Raw genomic sequence first — 19,242 nt, 5'->3', positions numbered from 1 at the left:
CTCTGATTGACAATTATGTCTCCAAAGCAGTAATTTGGTTACGGGCCTGTTGATGCTAGTGTTATTATTGTGTCAACCAAAGGGAATCGGCATGTTTCTGCTCAGTGTGACAGTTCCACTACAGCTCCTCAGCGTGAAGCAGAATGAACTAAAAAGGGACTTTCTGTCACGTATACAACCGACACACATACATATCAAATTGCAGAGTTTTTCTTTCTTCTTCTTGTTGTTTAAGAGAAGCAGTTGTTGCCATGCTCACATTGCTAAGGTCATTCAGATAGGCCACATGCCTGAGGAGGTGGCTTTGATGTTCCGGGTGACTGCCCCCAGCTTTGATGTTCACTAGGGCCTCCCAGGTCCAAGTGAGGGAGAGAGACAGGAGAAAGCCAGAGACTAAGATAGAGGGACAGAGACAGTAATAGGTGGGGGGGGGGGGGGCTGTGCTTGGATGACATTTGAAACCTTCTTGGTTAAACCATGCGTCAAACTATGTTATTGCCGTCGTTGTGGCTGAATCCAGCACCCTTTGTTTGAAATATTTGGAGTGTGGTACATCTGGTGCTTGCTTGTACTTGCTCATTTGCAAACACGAGACCGTGGTCTGACACATTCACTATCAATGCACTGGTGGCACGAGGACAGGTAATGAATGAAGAGAGATACAAAGAAAGAAGAAACATTTCTGAGAGAGAAAGAGACGGATAATGAGAGAAAACGTGTGAGATGGGGGAAAGAGGGAGAAAGAGAGCTGGAGAGACTTAATGTCTAATGGTGATGATGCAGTGTTATATACAGGGTATCAACTACACACACACACACTAGTTGTAACCTGACACCAGTGTAACAACCGCCTCACAGTGCCAGTAGACTACAGCCTAGGGGTCCCCATCCTTCTCTCCTTCCCTCTCTTTCTCCATCCTTCCTTTTCTTTCCCTTCTCTGTCTCCTTTCCTACCGTCTCTCCCCTTCCCTCCCTTCCTCCATGCAATGAAAGACCATAACACTGCCAAGGATTTTATGAGAAACCCAACCATGATTTAAAGGGCCATTCTAGAAAAGGGGATTTAAATAAGCTTAATGGCAGCTCAGCTGTAAAACACAGGATGAAACTATGTAGTGTCCTCTGTTAGGCATGCAGCCTAACTAGCGATCTGGGGGCCATAGAACATGGCGTCTTGTTCAACTGATGAAGTTTCTGTGTGGTCTGTACAGTTAAGCAGGGTGCTAGCCAGTTAAGCAGGGTGCTAGCCAGTTGGCCAGTTGTAATGAATGAGTTGTTCACAGTCTGCTGAGCCACCAAGACCTCATGTGACACAGATTAAGTCAGAGGAGGGTCAGTTGGAATGCTTTATTGTTCAAAGATTTGGTAAGAATTATCATAAAAAAAGATTTCCTGAAGTATCTCATTTAGAATAGCGTAGGTGTCATTTAAGTGGATATAAACCATGGTAGTCGAGTTTGAAAGAAATAGCTTAAGAGATCTCATCAAACACTGACCTTATCCACACAAATAAAGACACTTCCATATAACATGATGTAAGAAATCTGGTCTGGGAATGTCAAAGGGAATGCAGAAGTGTCTTTAAGTACAACATTTGTTGTTGTAATGAACATATACAATATGTTGTCATAGTCTATTTATGGTCACATTTTTCATTTATTTTAGGACTATATTTTTAGGTTTAGATGTGTATCCATTAAGACATTTATTTATTTTATGTAAAAAAAAAATCTAATTTTTGTTATGAGATATATATAAAAAAAGACTGAATAGATTATTGATTAAACATTCTATATCACAAAATGTTTACAATCAATGATACTGCATATCTGAATACGATTTTCTGTTCTTTTACATGCAATTGTTCACATGACAAAACAAGCCGTATCAACTCCTCTCAAACATACATTAGTGAAATAAAGACATTGGATAACAGGAAGTGGTCTGTCTCTCTAAATGTGTCCCCTCCCCCCGCTCAGTCGACATTTCTGTATCGGGTAAAGAGGTTGTAGAGAACCCTCAGTGTCGACTTCAGATCACAGTTCACTATATCTGCAAGTGGAAAACAAACACAAACTCGTTATCTATGCTTTATACATTTCCAAATGGGAAAGCAAGAAAATGTGGCTCTATTCTCGATCCAATGGCTTAGAATTAATCTGTGTAAACCATTATTTAATATATAAATGGTGATATGAAGATATCAAGGTTGGCACCTTCCGGTCTGGGCTTAGGTTTCTCCAGACCGCCATCTTGCATCAGTTCGAAAGAGAAGGACACGTTATGTACCTGAACAAGAGACTCACAATCAGTCACACTACTTTTCAGAACAGTCCCTTTCACTCTCACTCTCACACACACACACACAGGCAGTGATAAGGGAACTGCTCAGCAATAATAACACCTTAACAATTTGCTCTATTCATGTGTCATTAAGAGTTTCTCCAGCCCTTGTCCTAAGCAGGGCAGACAGCCAGCAGTTCAGTGCAGCAGTAAGCTTGTCCCAGCTGGGTAAACACCGCTAACCCACCACATGCTGGGGGAGGGGCCGGGGGAAAGGTTCTGTGTGTGTGTGGTTGAGGGAAGGTGAGGAGTGAGGCTAGGAGTAGGGCGGGGAGGGGAGGGTCGAGGTGTTGAAAAACACCAAGAATGAAGCACAGACCAAACCGGGGGAGCTACCCTGAAGCTAAACAACAACTGACTATCCTTAGCCTAAATTTCCTACGCTTTTCCTACCTTCTCCCGCTCTCTCTCTCTTTTCTCTCTCCCCTTCTCTCCATCGGTTGTCCCTCCCCCTCCCCCCTGTGTAAGAGCTAATCCCCGTGCCACTTCTTAGTGCGCTGGGCTGGAGCAGATTACAGATGCTAGTGGGCATGTGCCCACTCGGCTTGGCACTGGACCCTGGCCAGGACCCAAGCCCAGGGCTGACATGGCGTCCCTTCTGACTGCCTGCTCAGAATGACACCAGCAGGCAGCAGACTGGGGCCAGGCTGACTCTGAAGACTAATCTGCATACATGAATACCAGTATCAAATAAACATGGAAGAACTTAAAAGGGATTATCCCATTTAAATGTAACTGTAATGATGCACATTATGGACAGTACACTGTGTTTATTTTTTTTATTTTTTTTTGTAGGTTAGGAACGGGGCCCAAAACAATACTTCCGACTTGTCTGAGTGAACTGAATTCTTGCTTCCCTCTGGATAATTAGTGTCAAACTTAAGTGTTTGTCCCCCCCCCTCCTTTTCCCTGTGTGAAGCGCATGTGTTGCATCCTGGTATGAAATGTTTGATATAAATAAGGTCTGATTTGATTAGATCTCTTGGCCAAATTGGGACAATACAACATGTATGTATTCATTCATGTATTCATAATACAAAAAACTGGGAAATGTACCTTTTGGTCAAAGTTCTCTGGCGTGAGGAAAAAGTTGTACAAAGGAACAAAATACCCCTCCAGTAACCCCATCAACAGCACCAGGTAGACTCCATCTGCAAACTACAGTCAACAAACAAAAAACTTTCACAGTATGAAATCCTGTGTAACAACAATATTTTACACCAGATCATTAATGTCAACCTAAGGTTGAAAATAGCATACATGCTATATTGACAGCGGAACAGCCCAAAGCTGATTGTCAGAGGTGTGTCTCACCTGAGTGTCTAGTTCAGATACCTCCAGGTTGAGCTTGTTCAAGTGTTTGTTCACAAAGGTGATGAGAGTCTGAAGGAATACAAAACATCTCCATTAAGGTTTGGAGACACACGCACATCCCGACACACACACACTCACACACACATACACCACACACACTCACACACTCACTCACCCTCACATACACCGCACACCCTCACACACACATACACCGCACACACACATACACACCCTCACACACATGCAGCCACACACACATGCAGCCACACACACATGCAGCCACACACACATGCAGCCACACACAGTCCTACAGTTTAGAAGTAGACATTACCTTCTTCACAACACTGAGCTTGTCAGGAGCATGGTCGAAGAGTGTGTCAAAAGCGTCTCTTTCTGTGCAGATGACAGAAACGGTGACTTACTCAGTGACATCCAAAACAAGCGTCCTTCTGTCCTTTCAGAACTTCGATTCAATACAGACTTTTTTTGATATATCCGTACACATACCATGTCTCCCTGAAAGAGCTCTGAGGATGAAAAAGAAAGAAAAAAATCAATACAGCAGGTCAAAAAGACTGGTTATTAAATAATTGTCCGCAAGGCCATATTATCAACTTTCTCTGTTGAAAAGAAATGCGTCTGGTGTTAACTGCAGTATGATAGGGTGCCTTCACATATAAATAAAGCATATACAAATACTGCAAGAATACACACAATATTCATCCATATACAGGCGACCTAGAGATTAATTAACCCTTGTGTTGTCTTCGGGTCATTCTGACCTATCAGTCATTTTGTCCCACCGTCGTATTGCGGCAACTTTACCGCATATAAAAACAAAGTGAAGCATTTTCTTTTAACCGTTGGGCTGTCGCAGACCCCCCACATTGCGAAGGTTAAAAGAAAATGCTTTTTATTTGTTTTTGTATTGGGTAAAATTGGGTAAACACAACGATGGTTAGTTGTGAACCTTTGGGTCATGTGACCCGAAGGCAGCACAAGGGTTAAAAGGACACTAATGTGGGCATGCTTCTCTCTGTCAGTCTCACGTTGCCCCTCTCTTCTCTCTCTCAAACACACACACACACACACCCGTCTTCACGGTGTAATCTCCTGTGACAGTGGCAGGTCTGGGCAGAGCTTCTGCTCCTGTTATAACCATGTTGCAACCGTGACCATGTGAACTCCGACCGCTTTATCTCTACAGCTGCTGTCAGCCTGCTGGACTGGGCTCCATCAGCTGGGGCGGAGCTGAGGGGAAACGCTGGCCCCCCACCACACACACAAGCCCCCTCCCACCCAACTACAAACTACACCACCAATGCCAAATGCACACAAACACTGAATCCCACACTAGCCCCACTGCAGGCAGACATACTCAGTGTTCCCGGTGATATGACATACTCAGTGTTCCCGGTGATCTCCTCCTGGATCTGGTGAGACTGCAGGATCCCTTCGCGTTTCTGCAGGAGGAAGAATAGCACAGTTCTAGAGAACATACCTGAACTCCAGAGAGCTAGAGAGCAGAGAACCTACCTGAACACTAGAGAACCTGACTGAACACTAGAGAACCTACCTGAACACTAGAGAACCTGACTGAACACTAGACTAGAGAACAAAGAACCTACCTGAACACTAAAGAACATAGAACCTACCTGAACACTAGAGAACAGAGAACCTACCTGAACACTGTAGAACAGAGAACCTACCTGAACCACCACCACCTGGATGGAGACATGATCGGGCAGTCGGATCGGGGCTCGGAAATGCTGCGCCAGCGCCACCAACAGGTGGAGGATGGCCACGATGCTTTTAGCATGAACAGCTACGGTTCAGACAGGAAACAGCATGTAAAAAAACACGATTGTTGAGGTACATTTTCACTTCAGCATGACTAGCATGCGACAGAGATGGATTTAAAAACTCTTGTGTTACGTAATCAAGGTGACTCTCGTCTACGTCTAAGAAAATCTTTCACATTGTGTTCGAAAGCGGAGTAGGTACGCCATCCTGAAGTCATTGTGTGAGAAAGGACAGATGGCGAAACGGGGACTGAGTGAGTGACATTTCTAGAACAGTCCGGCACCTGAGGTAAATGCCAGGGAGAATCACATTAGCTTTGAAAAAGTAGGGCAACGGTTAAAGCAGAAAAAAAAATCAATTCACTAGAGAAACCTTTTTTTCTTTCACACGGGCCAACAGAACAGCTACAAGAAGTCAACTAAAAGCATCTTTTAAATGTCTGTTTGATCCCCTTTGCATGCTGGGAATGACGTCAACTCCCTAAAGTGCCCACCCCCACCCTTCCTTACCCTCTCCTCCCTAACCCTTACCCCCTAGTTATTAAGCAGGATAAAACCGGGTCACAACGACCCACTCTATATCCCTCTACATTTTAAGTGGTTAATTTTCTCGAAAGGTTCCAGCACATGTAGCATGTGTCTGGTTAGTGGGTGGAGGCCGCAGAGCTACGTGGTTGTAGCAGTAGCAGTACAGAGCGATGTACGGCGTGGAGGCGTTCTCACAGTCCACGTTCCAGCGGATGCTCCGGGAGGACAGTTTCAGGGTTTCGTTGATGCGTTCTAGAACGGTCTGCAGCTTCTGCTTCTGGGCGATCTCGGACTGCGTTACCTCGGCAACGTTCAGCTTCTCCCCCTCCAGGTTCTCTACCCGGAAAAAACAGTCAGAGAGCCAATCACAATCCCATTGAATACACTGCTATGTTAACCCTCGTGCTGCCTTCGGGTCACATGACCCAAAGGTTCATAACGAACCATCGTTGTGTTTACTCAATTTTACCCAATACAAAAACAAATACAAATAATTTTCTTTTAACCATTCCAATGTGGGGGGTCTGAGACAGCCCGACAGTTAAAAGAAAATGCTTCACTTTTTTTTTGTATGAGGTAAATTTGTCGCAATACGACGGTGGGTCACAATGACTGATGGGTCAGAATGACCCGAAGATAACACAAGGGTTAATGCTTGGCTTTACACTGCTCTTTAGTAAGATGTGAAGAAATACAAATCAATCAATGTATCTATCAACTGTTTGTAGGTAAGGTTAGCATTAGAATACTTGAACGAAATACAACAGGAAGTTGTGTCTGCCATACAAGAAGCAGGAAATGGTATCTCTCTGTCCCTCACCAAAGAGTTTCTGCAGGATTTGGCCGTCGTACAGGTCCTCTGCCAAGTCTTTCACAATGATCCTCTCTCCCACCAGTACATCATTGATCCAGTCGATCAGGACCTGGAGATTACAGAACAAGATTCACGTTTCAACACAACACTGATCAATAAGGTGATAATAACCAATTATCTGGGTCAGAAGCTGAAGTAGTGTGTGTTGCATCGCACTGGTTCAAATTATGTGGGTGTCAATGGAAGGGTGGATGGATATTCCAAAAGATGTTCCCATATCCAACCTTCATCAGCTCTTGAAGCTTTGGGTCATTCTTTGAGTTTGGGTCCACCATGGTCCTGGCCTCGTTCTCCTCTGTGGAGAGACAGAGACCTGAATCATACACAATCCTATATACACACATGCACACAGAATGCTGGATACACATTTACATGCAATCCTAAATGTACATGTCAACACAATCCTGTAAACACATTTACACCATCTTAACATATATACACACACAGTCCTGTTTAAACATATACACACACACACAATACTATACAGCTAACTAGCAAGGTGGGATACTGTGAGTTTGAGTGGGTGTGTGTAAGTGGGGAGAGAAGGAGAAAGACAGAGAGAGAGAGGGCGCGTGTGTGTGTAAAGTGAGTGCAGTGGGATGTATATCCAGTGATGTCAGTACTGACCCAGCATGGTGTCCTCTGGGTCCAGTTCATACTGGGACGGGCTCAGAGGCAGGTTGATCGCGTTGATCCCTTCTTCCTGGAGCTCAGATACTGGCATGGGCAGAAACTGCATCAAATGTCGTGCTTACACACAAGAAAAGCCGTCAAGACTTGGTGATGTGCCTTCCTAGAACCAAATGTTTGGTTTTGTCTCTCCTCAGTAAGCACCACTGCCCCCTTCCCCCACCACAGTGATTGACAAATACAGTTTTTTTCCATTCAGCAGTTGAACACACTTTGCACAGTAAAAAGAATGTTGTCAGATGTGCCACTCCAAAATAACTACTGGACTCATAAGCCCACTACAAAAACCATTTTCGGCCTATGCCACTTGGTAAACACACAGGGTCAGAGGAGCAAACCAGGCTGGGATCGTCTAAATCACAGTTCCCCATTCCATAAGGGCCCAATCATCCCGCAAATACAACAGCCCTGGGGATGTCTTAAAACACTTCCCAACCAACAGGCCCAAATAACGGCTCTTACTTGGTATAAGAAAACCACAGTTAGGCTTCTCATGGATAATAATATACTGAGCTGTGGAGTGGTTGGTTGTGATGGCAGGCCTTTTAAGGGGTGCATCTTTTGCATCTTTAACCCCCCCACACACACGAAAGAAAAAAACGAAGCTTTCTCTAAGTTTTTACGCAAAATGGCTTTTCCGAAGAGACACAAGGCCAGGCTTCTGAATGGAGATGGATCTTTGCTCGACAACCAGAGCCTTCACCATTACCCCTGTGCTTGCTGTCCTTTTATAAAGATTCCATGGTCTTAGTATAGAGGTAGAACAGTAGGGACCCCCTAAAACATTGGCCAAAAGTCAGCCTGTCTTTCTTCATGCTAAAGAAGAGGATAACCGCACCACAATTTAAAATGTCAGAGCTCTTTTCTAGAGTCAAAATGTCAAAACCATCTTCAACCTCTACCACTTGAAAAAATACTAAATGTGGTCAATATTTCAAAATAAACATTCTATTACTTTGTTTCCTTAAATCCTTCCATCTCTCGTCATCTTTGCATTCTTTCTTTCTTTTAGAAAGGGGAGGTGATATAGAACCAAATATTCTTGATATATAACAACTAGGTTCCTTCCTGTTTTCCAGAAACCTCTGTTTTGTCCCAGCATGCAGTTCACCATGCAGCTCACCATGCAGCTGTGTCGCCGTTGAGACACCAGAGGAGGCGTGAACACCCAGTTCTGGCTCTCTCCACCCCCAAGCAAAGACTACATCCTCTTAATCAACACCATCACAGGCAGCCCCACACACACACAAACACACACCTCGGAACTGACACATACACACACATGCACACACACACACACATCCAGCCAGCTTCTGCTCCCCTTGTTACCATCACGCAGAGATGTATGAGAATAACCTGACAGTGTGACAGATGCCTTTGCCTCTCCTCTCAGATAATTGGCTGAGCGAATGTAGCAGCCGCTGGTCCTGCTGAGACAAACAGATGATGTACCCCCCTGCCTCCCCTCACCCCCCTACACCCCCCACCTCCCCTCATCTGGAGCAGACACTAGCCAGGGGATTCTACCTGGGCACACCCCATGTCTGAGAGCCACATATCCAGGCAGCACCTCTCCCAGGGCTCCCATGCTCCTCCTGCTTCCTCCCCCAGTGGTCTCCTGCCAGGCCTGCTCCACACTGGCCTGGGTGCCTGAACAAGCCCGCCTCTTCTCTCCCATCCCCTCCCCGTTTTTTAGGGGTCCCTCGCTCACTCTCTCTCTCTCGGCGTCCAATCAGCAGTCTCGTTGAAGGCCGCGCCCGGCTCTCCTGTACGGAAGTCGTCCATGACGGAAACGTCAGAGAGCTTCACGTGAAATCTGCCACATGGGACTCCAGCAGGCTTTTCAGCAAATCACTGCGGACATTCTGGTCTGAGTGTGTGTGATACACGTGTTGTTTCTGTACGTGTAATAGACGTGTTGTGTTCTGTATGTGTGTGTGTGCATGAGTTGTGTTGTGTGTGTGTGTGTACATGAGTTGTGTTGTGTATGTGTGTGTGTTGTTGTCTGTATATGTGTGTGTGCGTGAGTTGTGTCCTGCAAGGCCGTAATCATAATACATATTGGGGGGACACATCCCCCCCAATATTCAAATCTGGTCAAAATGTCCCCCCCAATATATTGATATAAAAATATAAATGTGCTACGCTACGACAGGCAACTTATCGAACTTACCGAAATGATCATTAAAAAAAAAAATTGTCTCCCCCAATGTTGACTCCATGGCTGCGGCCTTGGTGTCCTGTATATGTGTGTGTGCGTAAGTTGTGTTCTGTGTGTGTGTGTGTATGTGCATGAGTTGTGTTCTGGATGTGTGTGTGTGTGTGCGTGCGTGTCACTGAAAGCTTCCAGGCACTGCTGTGGCCCTGAACAATCAATCAAAACAACACTTAGAGAAGAGAGAGACCAGAAAGAGAAGGACACTGAGAAGGAGAACATTTTGTGAGGTGATTCACACTCCAACATAAAGAAAAGAGAGGCGACAACATATTGAAACGCAGCTTGTGTTGCATCCATCTGATAAATATTTGAGGAAAAATGAGAAAATCTCTCACTTGGAGGTAGGCCTATGGAGTTGAGGCAAATGTTGGGTTTGATATTGAGCAATATGTTTAGCTAAGGAGGGCAGATTTTACATGCTTGCACTGGCAGTGTAGTTGCCGGCGGACCTGCTTGCTCATACTTCATTCCTGAGTATTACAGCACTACGAACACAGCCTGCAGGCAGATAGCCTGCAGCTACTGACTACGAGGCGTCCCAGGAACCCGCAGGCTTTGTAAATCAGACTACAAAGACGGTGAGAAGTCGTGATCACTTTGACATTGTTACAATTGTTCGATCAGTATAATTTGAAACTGTTGTACGATAGTGTTGCTCGGGCGAAAAGTATCCATATAGACGACTACATTTAGCTGCAAAGTTCAAATATTGTCATTGTGTCTAAGATGTATTTGCTATTGATGCGATTAAATACGTTTAAGGTGAGGTTCCAAAGCAGTATTGTTTAGGTATAATCTGTTTACCTTCTTTGGCTTTTTTCCTTCTCACCAAAGTTCCACCAAGTTTTCCCAGGAACGAATCATCTTTCTTTCGAGAAGAAGGGGATTTCGGAGTTGGAGATTTGGGAGAGGACGGCGATTTAGGAGAGGACGGTGAAGCCATTGGTCCTTCGTATCCGGTTCACTTGTATGGAGAAAAAGTTACGAATCTGGAATTGAAAATAATTACGATCCCAGCCTACAAAACCATACATAGGTTTACTCCCAATAGCGGAAGCGGAATTCCAATCATTTGCCCAGAACGCCCCGATTCCATGGTTCCTCCCCTCCACAAACTACAACCAAGTTCTGACAAGTGCGAAATGGTTAGGCTACGTGAATAAGTTGAGTAGGCTACTGTAAGCGCTGTGAAATCCCGTTTAAATACAATTGTGAGATAATTACAGGTGTAGTCTTATATTTTACCATCACTGACCACTTGCGTCTGTTGAGGAGGGCTGACAAACGCCTTATATCGGCCGAAATAATGGCAAATAAATTCGCAATACAGTTCGCAATTAAACATTTTATTAAATAACTCATTTTTTACCACATAAATATAGACCGATTTCGTATGTGCTGTGCAAAATAAACGTTCAGTTATATATTTTTTCGTAAAATTTAGATTGAAAATCATGTTGACATTTTGGGTAGGTGTACAAACGGAAAAGGAAGTCAATTATTCTCAACTCTTACACCCCTGACAATCTGAATGCATACAAGGGGAATCATTTACAAAGTGTCACAACAAATACACAATACAAAACAAACAAATCCAGAATCACAGATCATTTCACAAAGGAAAATCCTATTTAATCAATCCATGAGAGGACCTTTGGGCTAGTATATACCAGTACGGTTTAAACATGCTTTCCAGTGGATCCAACAGTGCTCTAAACGATCCCTCCTACTTCAGTCCTTCCTGTCATAAGGCCACAGGCACACTGAGGTGGTTTTGGTTAGGTCGTGTTACACCATGGGTGTACATAGCAGATTCACACCAGTCACCCTGTAAATAAGTGGACAAAATGTAGTCTGTTGAACTTTCAACAACTACAAGCCCAAGTTTATTATTGCCTCATGTCCCAACCGCCCAGCCACCCCTCCCTAGACCCCAGACTTTGCCCCAGGCACAAACTCTAGTCCCATGCTTCTCCTCACTCGGAGGCCCAGTGGAACTGGTATCCCTTGGACAGCACCAAGCTCTCCAGGTCCCTGTCCTCGGCCCGCTCCCTCAGCCTCTGCTGTTCCAGCTCGCTGACCAGGGTGTCCCTCCTCTCCACCACGCCCATCATCTCCTCCAGGATCCGCTGCTCTGCCACAAGCTCACTGGCACTCTTACTGGTGTCTGCAACAGGTCGCATCCGTTAGATAGCATTCATGAGGTGTTTTCCGCCGTCTAGTCGGTGTGTGTTTATCTGTGTGTGTTTGTGTGATCACCCATGAATGCATGTGTGCGTCCAGACATGTGTGTCATCACTCATCACCCCAAAATACATTTCTGTGTGCTATAACGCGTGTGTGCACGTGTAACCCCTACCGTCGACGGCCATTCTGCGTCGTAGTTCCTGCTGCAGCCGGCTCTGTGTGTCCTCCAGATCCAGCTCCTGAGCGCTGAGCAGCGCCACCACCATAACATATATACACACACACACGGAATGAACAGGAAAAACCTAGCAGTTTGGTTGGACTGAATGATGAGGCTTTTTTTTTTTTTTACTGTTAAATGTTGTCGGTTCACTTCAGTGTTTGCGGTTCGGTGCTTACAAAATCATGAGTTCTGCCTCGTATCGCTCCAGTCTGTTCTTCTCCAAAACCAGAGTGAACCAGGACTGATAGAGAACGCCCTCATCTGACAGGCTGTCATCTGTATGGAGGAGATATAACAGTTTCTTGCAACAACAAAAAACAGATCTACCCTTTCAACATCTTTACAATGACGAACATTCCATTAGTTGTCAAACTGTTAGACCAAAAAGTTAACTTGCATATAAGGCCAGACACAGTATCGTTCCAACGGTTTATTTAATTTCAATCTGTGTATCTCTAAAAGCACACTATCGCTGGGTATTGTCTATCTGCCTGCTACTCTTGGAGTGGGTAGATAGTGTAGGAGTGTGGGTCTGAGTTTGAACAAAGACTCTATTCATAGACAGAGTCCTCCTCTCTCAAGCCCTAATACAATAATCCCAAAGCCAAGCCTCCGACACACTCTCCAACACTCAAATGAACAATTCAGTTGAGTGCATTCTGTACATCGGTATAACATTCGGTAGAACATTCACAAACACGGGCACACGCACACAAACACGCACACGCACACACAACATATGGATCGAACACACATGCACACACAACATATGGATCGAACACACACGCACACACAACATATGGATCGAACACACGCACACAACTTTTTCGGTAGCAATGGATTGGTGGAATAGTGCAAGGCCATTTGTTGTATTCAGCAATCTGTGTGTATAAAATACAATAAAAAAAGCTACAGATGTGAGCCCCCTCAGTTCTTCTAGTTCCATCTTACAAGGACAGAAACTGGACCAAACAAAGGTATTACTTTTCTTTCATCTGCTGCAAATGAAAGAACAACATATACTTCACGAACTGTTCGATAAAAAAAAAAGGTGTATATTTCTTTTTTTTTGTTCCTGTAATTCTCGCTTCTGTTTAAGAAGGGGCCTTGCGATGAGGATCTGCAGGGGTTCAGGAGCTCCTAACAAGCATGCCGTCAGGATGTGTGAAAATGTAATTTTCAGCTTAGACAAACACAATTTCTGTCAGCAACAAATGATGACACCCAATGTGGTCTGTAACAAGCTTGGCTGGGCGGACCTGTTCCTCCAATCTTGACTTTATTGACAAGAATAATACTGCGTTATTAGCATTCAGCGGTGTAATGAGATGGAGACTGTCTTCGTCAGTTGGCTCATTCACTGTCATTTGCAGAGGCAATTCCCACTACAGCCCATTCTAATCAAACTACAGCTAATGTTGCCATCTTGTCCAGAGGTAGCCTAGGAACAAGACCAATCTCCCAGCGCATGGTTTATTTGCTCAGGCAGACGGGTTTGACCGTCCCACTCATCCGACCCCCCTCCCTCCCTCGCTCCCTCCCTCCCCTGTCCCCCCCTTCCCCTTACTCACCAGTCTCCTCCCCTCTCAGGAGCTTCTCTATGGAGACCCCACTCTCCTCCAGGTCTCTCTGCTTCTCCCCCACCTCCTCCAGCTGACGCTGAATGACCTGGGAAGAGAAACCCGCCAGTCAGCCTGCGTCTCGCCTGTGGAACATCTCGCTCCTCTGGTGCTGGGATAGATTGATGGATTAATGTACTGGCTGGTTACTTTATACCGACTTATTGATTGAGTGGTTTGAGGTACCTGAGCTCTATGGAGTCTCTTGAGCTGTTCTGTTTTAGCCTGCTGGGCCACCATCCTCTCCTGCCTCCTCTTCAGCTTGTCAGGACAATCCTGAGGGTGTGTGTGTGTGATGGGGGGGGGGGCATACACACTGACGTGACCATTCACATCCCAAATAACACCACACCTATCCCATGACAGGATAGAACTGCCCAAACATCCAGGTCAAACATATGCGAGTACATCTCCCAGCATGCTTGGCGCGAAGGCGCTGTACTGACCGTCTGAGTGGCCAGGCTGTTATCGTCGTCACTAGAGGAGCAGGACGCGTCCAGCTGCTCTTGGCTGGAGGCTGTGGACCAAGACACAAGGAAAATTAGGTCTGATGGGGTCGGATGAGTCCCCGGATACCCCAAAATATCTACTTTCCACCTATAAAATGGGTTTAAATCATGTAATAAATCTCCTACTCGTTACCCTTATTAGACCGTATATAATTAACTATCCACACTTGATGTTGGATGCACAAATCACACACAGCAACAATGTTCCCTGACCTTTGTTCCGGATGTTGGACAGGATGGTGCGGATGTGCTGTCCCTCCCCCGCCTCTCTCCCTCTCCCCTCCCTCTTCTTCAGACGCAGCGAGGAGAAGAAGTTCACCCTCCTGGGGGGCAGGGAGGCCATGTCGTCCGTGAAAGCTTCGCCCCCTGGCTGTCCTCGGCCCAGGGACACCTGCTCCAACAGGGTGGTGAGGTCGCCCCCTGTTGGCCTCCGCTGCTCGCGCATCCTCTCCTCCTGCCCTGGAGGCCCGGACCCAAACATGGAGCTGTAGTTGAAGGCTCCTTCCGACAGGGGCCTCTGTCCGCGGGGGCCTGGTGACCGCCTGGTGACCGCCGTGGTTGAAGCGGACGCAGACATTCCCAGGGACTTCCTGAGGGCATTAGCCAGCTGCTGGAAGGCCGTCGGCGGAGGTCCCTGGCTGGGGTCTGGGTGGGTTGGCGCTGGGCTTAGCTCAGGGTCTGGGTCTGGCCCTGGGTCTGGCTGGGGCGGCTGGCTCTGGGACACTGGGTTACTGGTTGTCTGTTCACCCAGTGCCCCTGGTAACCCTGAGGGCTCCTCCAGAGTGCCCAGGTTCCAGTCTAGAAGCTTCTCTTTCTCAGACACAGAAATGATCAGTTTCTTCTTGGGGCTGGACGAGCCTGTGACGTCCTTTCCGGGAACCGGACACTCCTCTGAGCCTGGCAAAGCATTCTGGGTAGTAGGAGGCCTTTCAGCAGCATTGTGGGAAATCTGAACAAAACAGAACAACTATGTTAAACTAAGATATAATTACAGAAGCCTGTTTTTTTTTGCAGGTTTCAGATTGTTTGGTCAAATGATATGGGAACTCAAACAATTCAACACATTTCCATAATTTAATCAGGTGTGTGTACGAGTGTGTTAGCATGTTTTACAGGAAAGATAACCTCCTTGTACAGTATATGTAAGAGTGTTAGGGTATATTTAAGAGTGTGTTAGCATGTTTTACAGGAAGGACGACCTCCTTGTAGTCAGAGTCCGCCTCTGGGATGGGGGTGGACTCCTTGTCTGAAGCTCTTCCCTTCTGGAAAGTTCTGACCAGGATGAGAGGCAGGGCTGCAGGAGGAGGACACACACACGCAGACACACACATGCAGACACACACACACAGACACACGCAGACACACGCAGACACACACACACGCAGACACACACACACGCAGACACACACACACGCAGACACACACACACACACACGCAGACACACACACACGCAGACACACACACACACGCAGACACACACAGACACACACACACGCAGACACACACACACGCAGACACACACACACGCAGACACACACACATGCAGACACACACACACACGCAGACACACACACACACGCAGACACACACACGGACCACATAACATTTCATACACACACATATGTATGTCATAATAACCATTGTGCTTTATATAGGTTGAGGCCCATCACGCATCACTGAGTAGCGTGGGAAAGCAGAGAGTCGTTTAGGAACCCTTGCTGTGGAAAATGACTATGGTTGGACTACAGTGAAAAGAAAGACACACTCACTCATACACACACACAAGCACACACACACACTCGTGTTGAGAATTACAGACCAAAATCACGAGATTCTTTCTGAGAGTAAACATCACCGCCTAGTGACAGAGCAGTGATACTGCTAAATCTGACTGGGGGTCAGATGGCTAAGCGGTTAGGGAATCGGGCTATTAATCAGAAGGTTGCTGGTTTGATTTCTGGCCATGCAAAATGACGTTGTGTCCTTGGGCAAGGCACTTCAGTCTACTTGCCTCGGGGGAATGTCCCTGTACTTACTGTATGTCGCCCTGGATAAGAGCGAATGACTAAATGTAAATGATACCCACATCCTACATTTCTGTCGCATCAACTTCTTGACTGCTATACTTTACAAAGAACTTGGGTTTACGAAACACTTTAAGGCATGAACGGAAAGTATTAGATATTCTGATTAGAGGGATAGTACTTATTCATTTATTTTATCAGCCAGGCTGTGGCCCAGGAGCTTCTCTATGGAGACCCCTCTCTCTTCCAGGTCTCTCTGCTTCTCCCCCACCTTATACTCATTCATTGATTTTATCAGCCAGGCTGTGGAGTCGTACACAATACGAGTCCAAAGATGAGTGATGAATTCAGCAGGCCGGTGATTAGTCCAGTTTAGCAGGGTGTTATAAATAGATAACTACGAGAGAGCCTAAGTGCTTGTCTCACTATGGGATTGTCAGTCACAATCACACATTGGCTGACTTTCTCAAACACACATACATACACCAGCTGGGCTTCATACATACATACATACATACATACACATGTAATGATTGCCAGAACTAAAGGGGACAGGAAGCTATGCTTTCCCTCTTTTTTCTTGTCAGGGCAAGAGCTGAATGTAGTTGCTAAAGCAAAATACCTGGGCCACATCATCAGGGATGATTTTTGGGATGATGAAGACATACAGCGCCAATGCTGTAAATGATATGGACAAGAAAATATGCTGGCACGCAAATTTCATATGTGTAATGACGAAGTTAAAACATCTCTTTTTAGAGCATACTGTACTCCACTGTATACAGCTCACCTATGGTGCAGCTACAGTAAAGCAAAGATACATAAGATAAAAGTGGCATACAATGATGCACTTTGAATTCTGTTGAAGGGTCCAAGATGGACCAGTGCTAATGATGTTCCCATTTTCCATGCTGTGCTGAGGAATTTAGATTTATGTGCCGATTAACAGTCAAAGAATACAATTTTAACCGCCTTAACCAACCCTGCACTTAGTGATACCAGATATACCTCCCAACTTTGGAAACACTGGAAAATGCATCTATATTTGTTTTAATTATTGTGCATATGTATGAGCTATATGTATGTTGGTATGTATGTATGTATGTATGTTTTGTATGTTCCCTTTATGTAATATGTGGTAGTCAGTATGTCTGTATGTATTTATGTTTGTGTGTTTGTGTGTACCCCTCTTGTAATATGTTATGTGTACTTTTCTATCTGGACCTTGAATCTGCAAAATAAAGTTATATACATACATACATACAGTCTCACACACACACACACACACACACACACACACACACACACACACACACACTCACTTGCACGGATCCTTCTCTTCCATCGACTGCTCCTGTCTGCAGACTTAGAGACATCTAGAAGGCAGGGACAGGGTGAGGGGCAGCAGGATGGCAATTACGGACAGCAGGATTTAAGCACTGATCACACATAAGGGTTGTATATCTGTTTAACACACATACAACTGCGCATATAGGAGATCAGTGGGGACTGTTCATAGATATGGTACTTTTTATTCCATCCATGAGGGGACAGCACTCTTCAAACATTAGAGTAGAGATGAAGGCAAGGCAGAGCAGGGGAGAGGAGTGGGGCAGTACAGGACAGGAGGCGAGGCAAAGTACAGTAGAGGAGGTGAGGCGAGGCGAGGCACAGTACAGGAGAGGAGGTGAGGCACAGTACAGGAGAGGAGGCGAGGCACAGTACAGGAGAGGAGGCGAGGCACAGTACAGGAGAGGAGAGAGGCACAGTACAGTAGAGGAGGCCAGGCGAGGCGAGGCACAGTACAGGAGAGGAGGCGAGGCACAGTACAGGAGAGGAGAGAGGCACAGTACAGTAGAGGAGGTGAGGCGAGGCACAGTACAGGAGAGGAGGTGAGGCACAGTACAGGAGAGGAGGTGAGGCACAGTACAGGAGAGGAGGCGAGGCACAGTACAGGAGAGGAGAGAGGCACAGTACAGTAGAGGAGGCCAGGCGAGGCGAGGCACAGTACAAGAGAGGAGAGGGGGCGAGGCCCAGTACAGTGGAGGAGCTGTTTGTGGTTAGGAGGGTTTGTGATGTCTGGTACGTCCTGTGTGATTTGACTGGAGAAAGTTGTATTCCGTCCAACAACTCGGAGCTCAGCTTCGAAGATAAACAGCCAGATAGGGTGGACAAGTTTGCTCCACACATATCTCTTTCTCTCTCTCTCTCTCACACACACACACACACACACTATATTCTCACCTTTCTGATCCTGTGCTTTCACTTTCATGTCAACAGAGTTTTCATTCTTTCTTGAGTCAGCTCTGAAAAGTGTCATAGAATTGCAGCAATTATTAGTGGTGTGTGTCTGCTCATGCAGGGGTGTGTAGCTAGTTGTATGTGTGTGTGCATATGCTTGTGAGTGTGTTTATGCGTGTGCGTGTGTGTGTATGTATGTATGCGTATGCATGTGTGTGTGGGCGTTTACGTACCCTGTGAGGCCATCAGCTGTTTCCAGAGTCTCCTCCACCACATGTGGAACCAGGCCCTTCCTCGGGGTCCCAACTCCCCGTCCTGGCTGGGCTCGGGCCCTGGCCTGCCCCCCTGGAAACAACACTCACATTACCCCCTGGGAGTCCACACACGCACACACGCTTGGGGGCGTTTGGAATATGTCTGTATGCATGATGGTACATTCCGCCCTACTCTGAACTTGTAAGATGCGTCAGAAATCGAAAATTGGATCGAAAACGTCTGCTGAGCTGTGATCTCTGTTCATGTTGTGTACCTGTATCTGTCCCTGGCTACAGTTGTCATACTATCACATGGGTTTCTCATGGGTCACATGCTGGCACAGTCAGTATTCAGTCAGTAAAACTTCCCTGGGGTACACACACATACGCAGTTTCATACAGAGACTTCTACCGT

The 19,242-nt window shown here is 46.0% G+C and overlaps 2 protein-coding genes and 1 long non-coding RNA gene across 5 annotated transcripts in view; 1 reads left to right on the top strand and 2 right to left on the bottom strand.

Moving 5' to 3' along the window:
- Nucleotides 1–1,333: 1,333 nt before the first annotated feature.
- Nucleotides 1,334–10,712, bottom strand: LOC134020957 (alpha-parvin-like). Its single transcript, XM_062461341.1, has 13 exons — nucleotides 10,574–10,712; nucleotides 7,489–7,578; nucleotides 7,086–7,156; nucleotides 6,808–6,910; nucleotides 6,183–6,323; nucleotides 5,367–5,482; nucleotides 5,062–5,120; nucleotides 4,165–4,184; nucleotides 3,989–4,050; nucleotides 3,658–3,726; nucleotides 3,400–3,501; nucleotides 2,217–2,289; nucleotides 1,334–2,052 (listed from the first exon to the last, which is right to left on the bottom strand). Exons 1-13 carry the CDS (start codon nucleotides 10,710–10,712, stop codon nucleotides 1,976–1,978), a joined length of 1,122 nt encoding a protein of 373 aa, XP_062317325.1. The 3' UTR covers nucleotides 1,334–1,975.
- On the top strand, nucleotides 9,979–10,733 carry LOC134020958 (uncharacterized). The gene is made up of 2 exons (XR_009930463.1): nucleotides 9,979–10,347; nucleotides 10,604–10,733. It is a non-coding gene; the product is annotated as an uncharacterized LOC134020958 (long non-coding RNA).
- Nucleotides 10,734–11,102: 369 nt separating this feature from the next.
- The window catches only part of mical2b (microtubule associated monooxygenase, calponin and LIM domain containing 2b), a 35,634-nt gene continuing 27,494 nt past the window's right edge, over nucleotides 11,103–19,242 (bottom strand). For 2 of the 3 annotated variants that reach the window (XM_062461335.1, XM_062461336.1), the window contains exons 20-30: nucleotides 18,807–18,918; nucleotides 18,577–18,638; nucleotides 17,655–17,708; nucleotides 15,495–15,601; nucleotides 14,521–15,256; nucleotides 14,245–14,315; nucleotides 13,985–14,074; nucleotides 13,751–13,847; nucleotides 12,356–12,455; nucleotides 12,129–12,202; nucleotides 11,103–11,936 (exon numbers count right to left, since the gene is read on the bottom strand). In XM_062461335.1, the coding sequence (XP_062317319.1) occupies nucleotides 11,746–11,936; nucleotides 12,129–12,202; nucleotides 12,356–12,455; nucleotides 13,751–13,847; nucleotides 13,985–14,074; nucleotides 14,245–14,315; nucleotides 14,521–15,256; nucleotides 15,495–15,601; nucleotides 17,655–17,708; nucleotides 18,577–18,638; nucleotides 18,807–18,918 (1,694 nt within the window). In that variant the 3' untranslated portion in view covers nucleotides 11,103–11,745. The remainder of the gene's footprint in view (nucleotides 11,937–12,128; nucleotides 12,203–12,355; nucleotides 12,456–13,750; nucleotides 13,848–13,984; nucleotides 14,075–14,244; nucleotides 14,316–14,520; nucleotides 15,257–15,494; nucleotides 15,602–17,654; nucleotides 17,709–18,576; nucleotides 18,639–18,806; nucleotides 18,919–19,242) is intronic. The other variant, XM_062461337.1, reaches the window with a different exon arrangement.

This window comes from Osmerus eperlanus, chromosome 5 (genome assembly GCF_963692335.1).
Source record: "Osmerus eperlanus chromosome 5, fOsmEpe2.1, whole genome shotgun sequence".
In the NCBI taxonomy this organism is placed as follows: Eukaryota; Metazoa; Chordata; class Actinopteri; order Osmeriformes; family Osmeridae; genus Osmerus; species Osmerus eperlanus.
The sequence above is the reverse complement of the archived record's forward strand: the minus strand, read 5'-3'. Positions and strand labels throughout refer to the sequence as shown.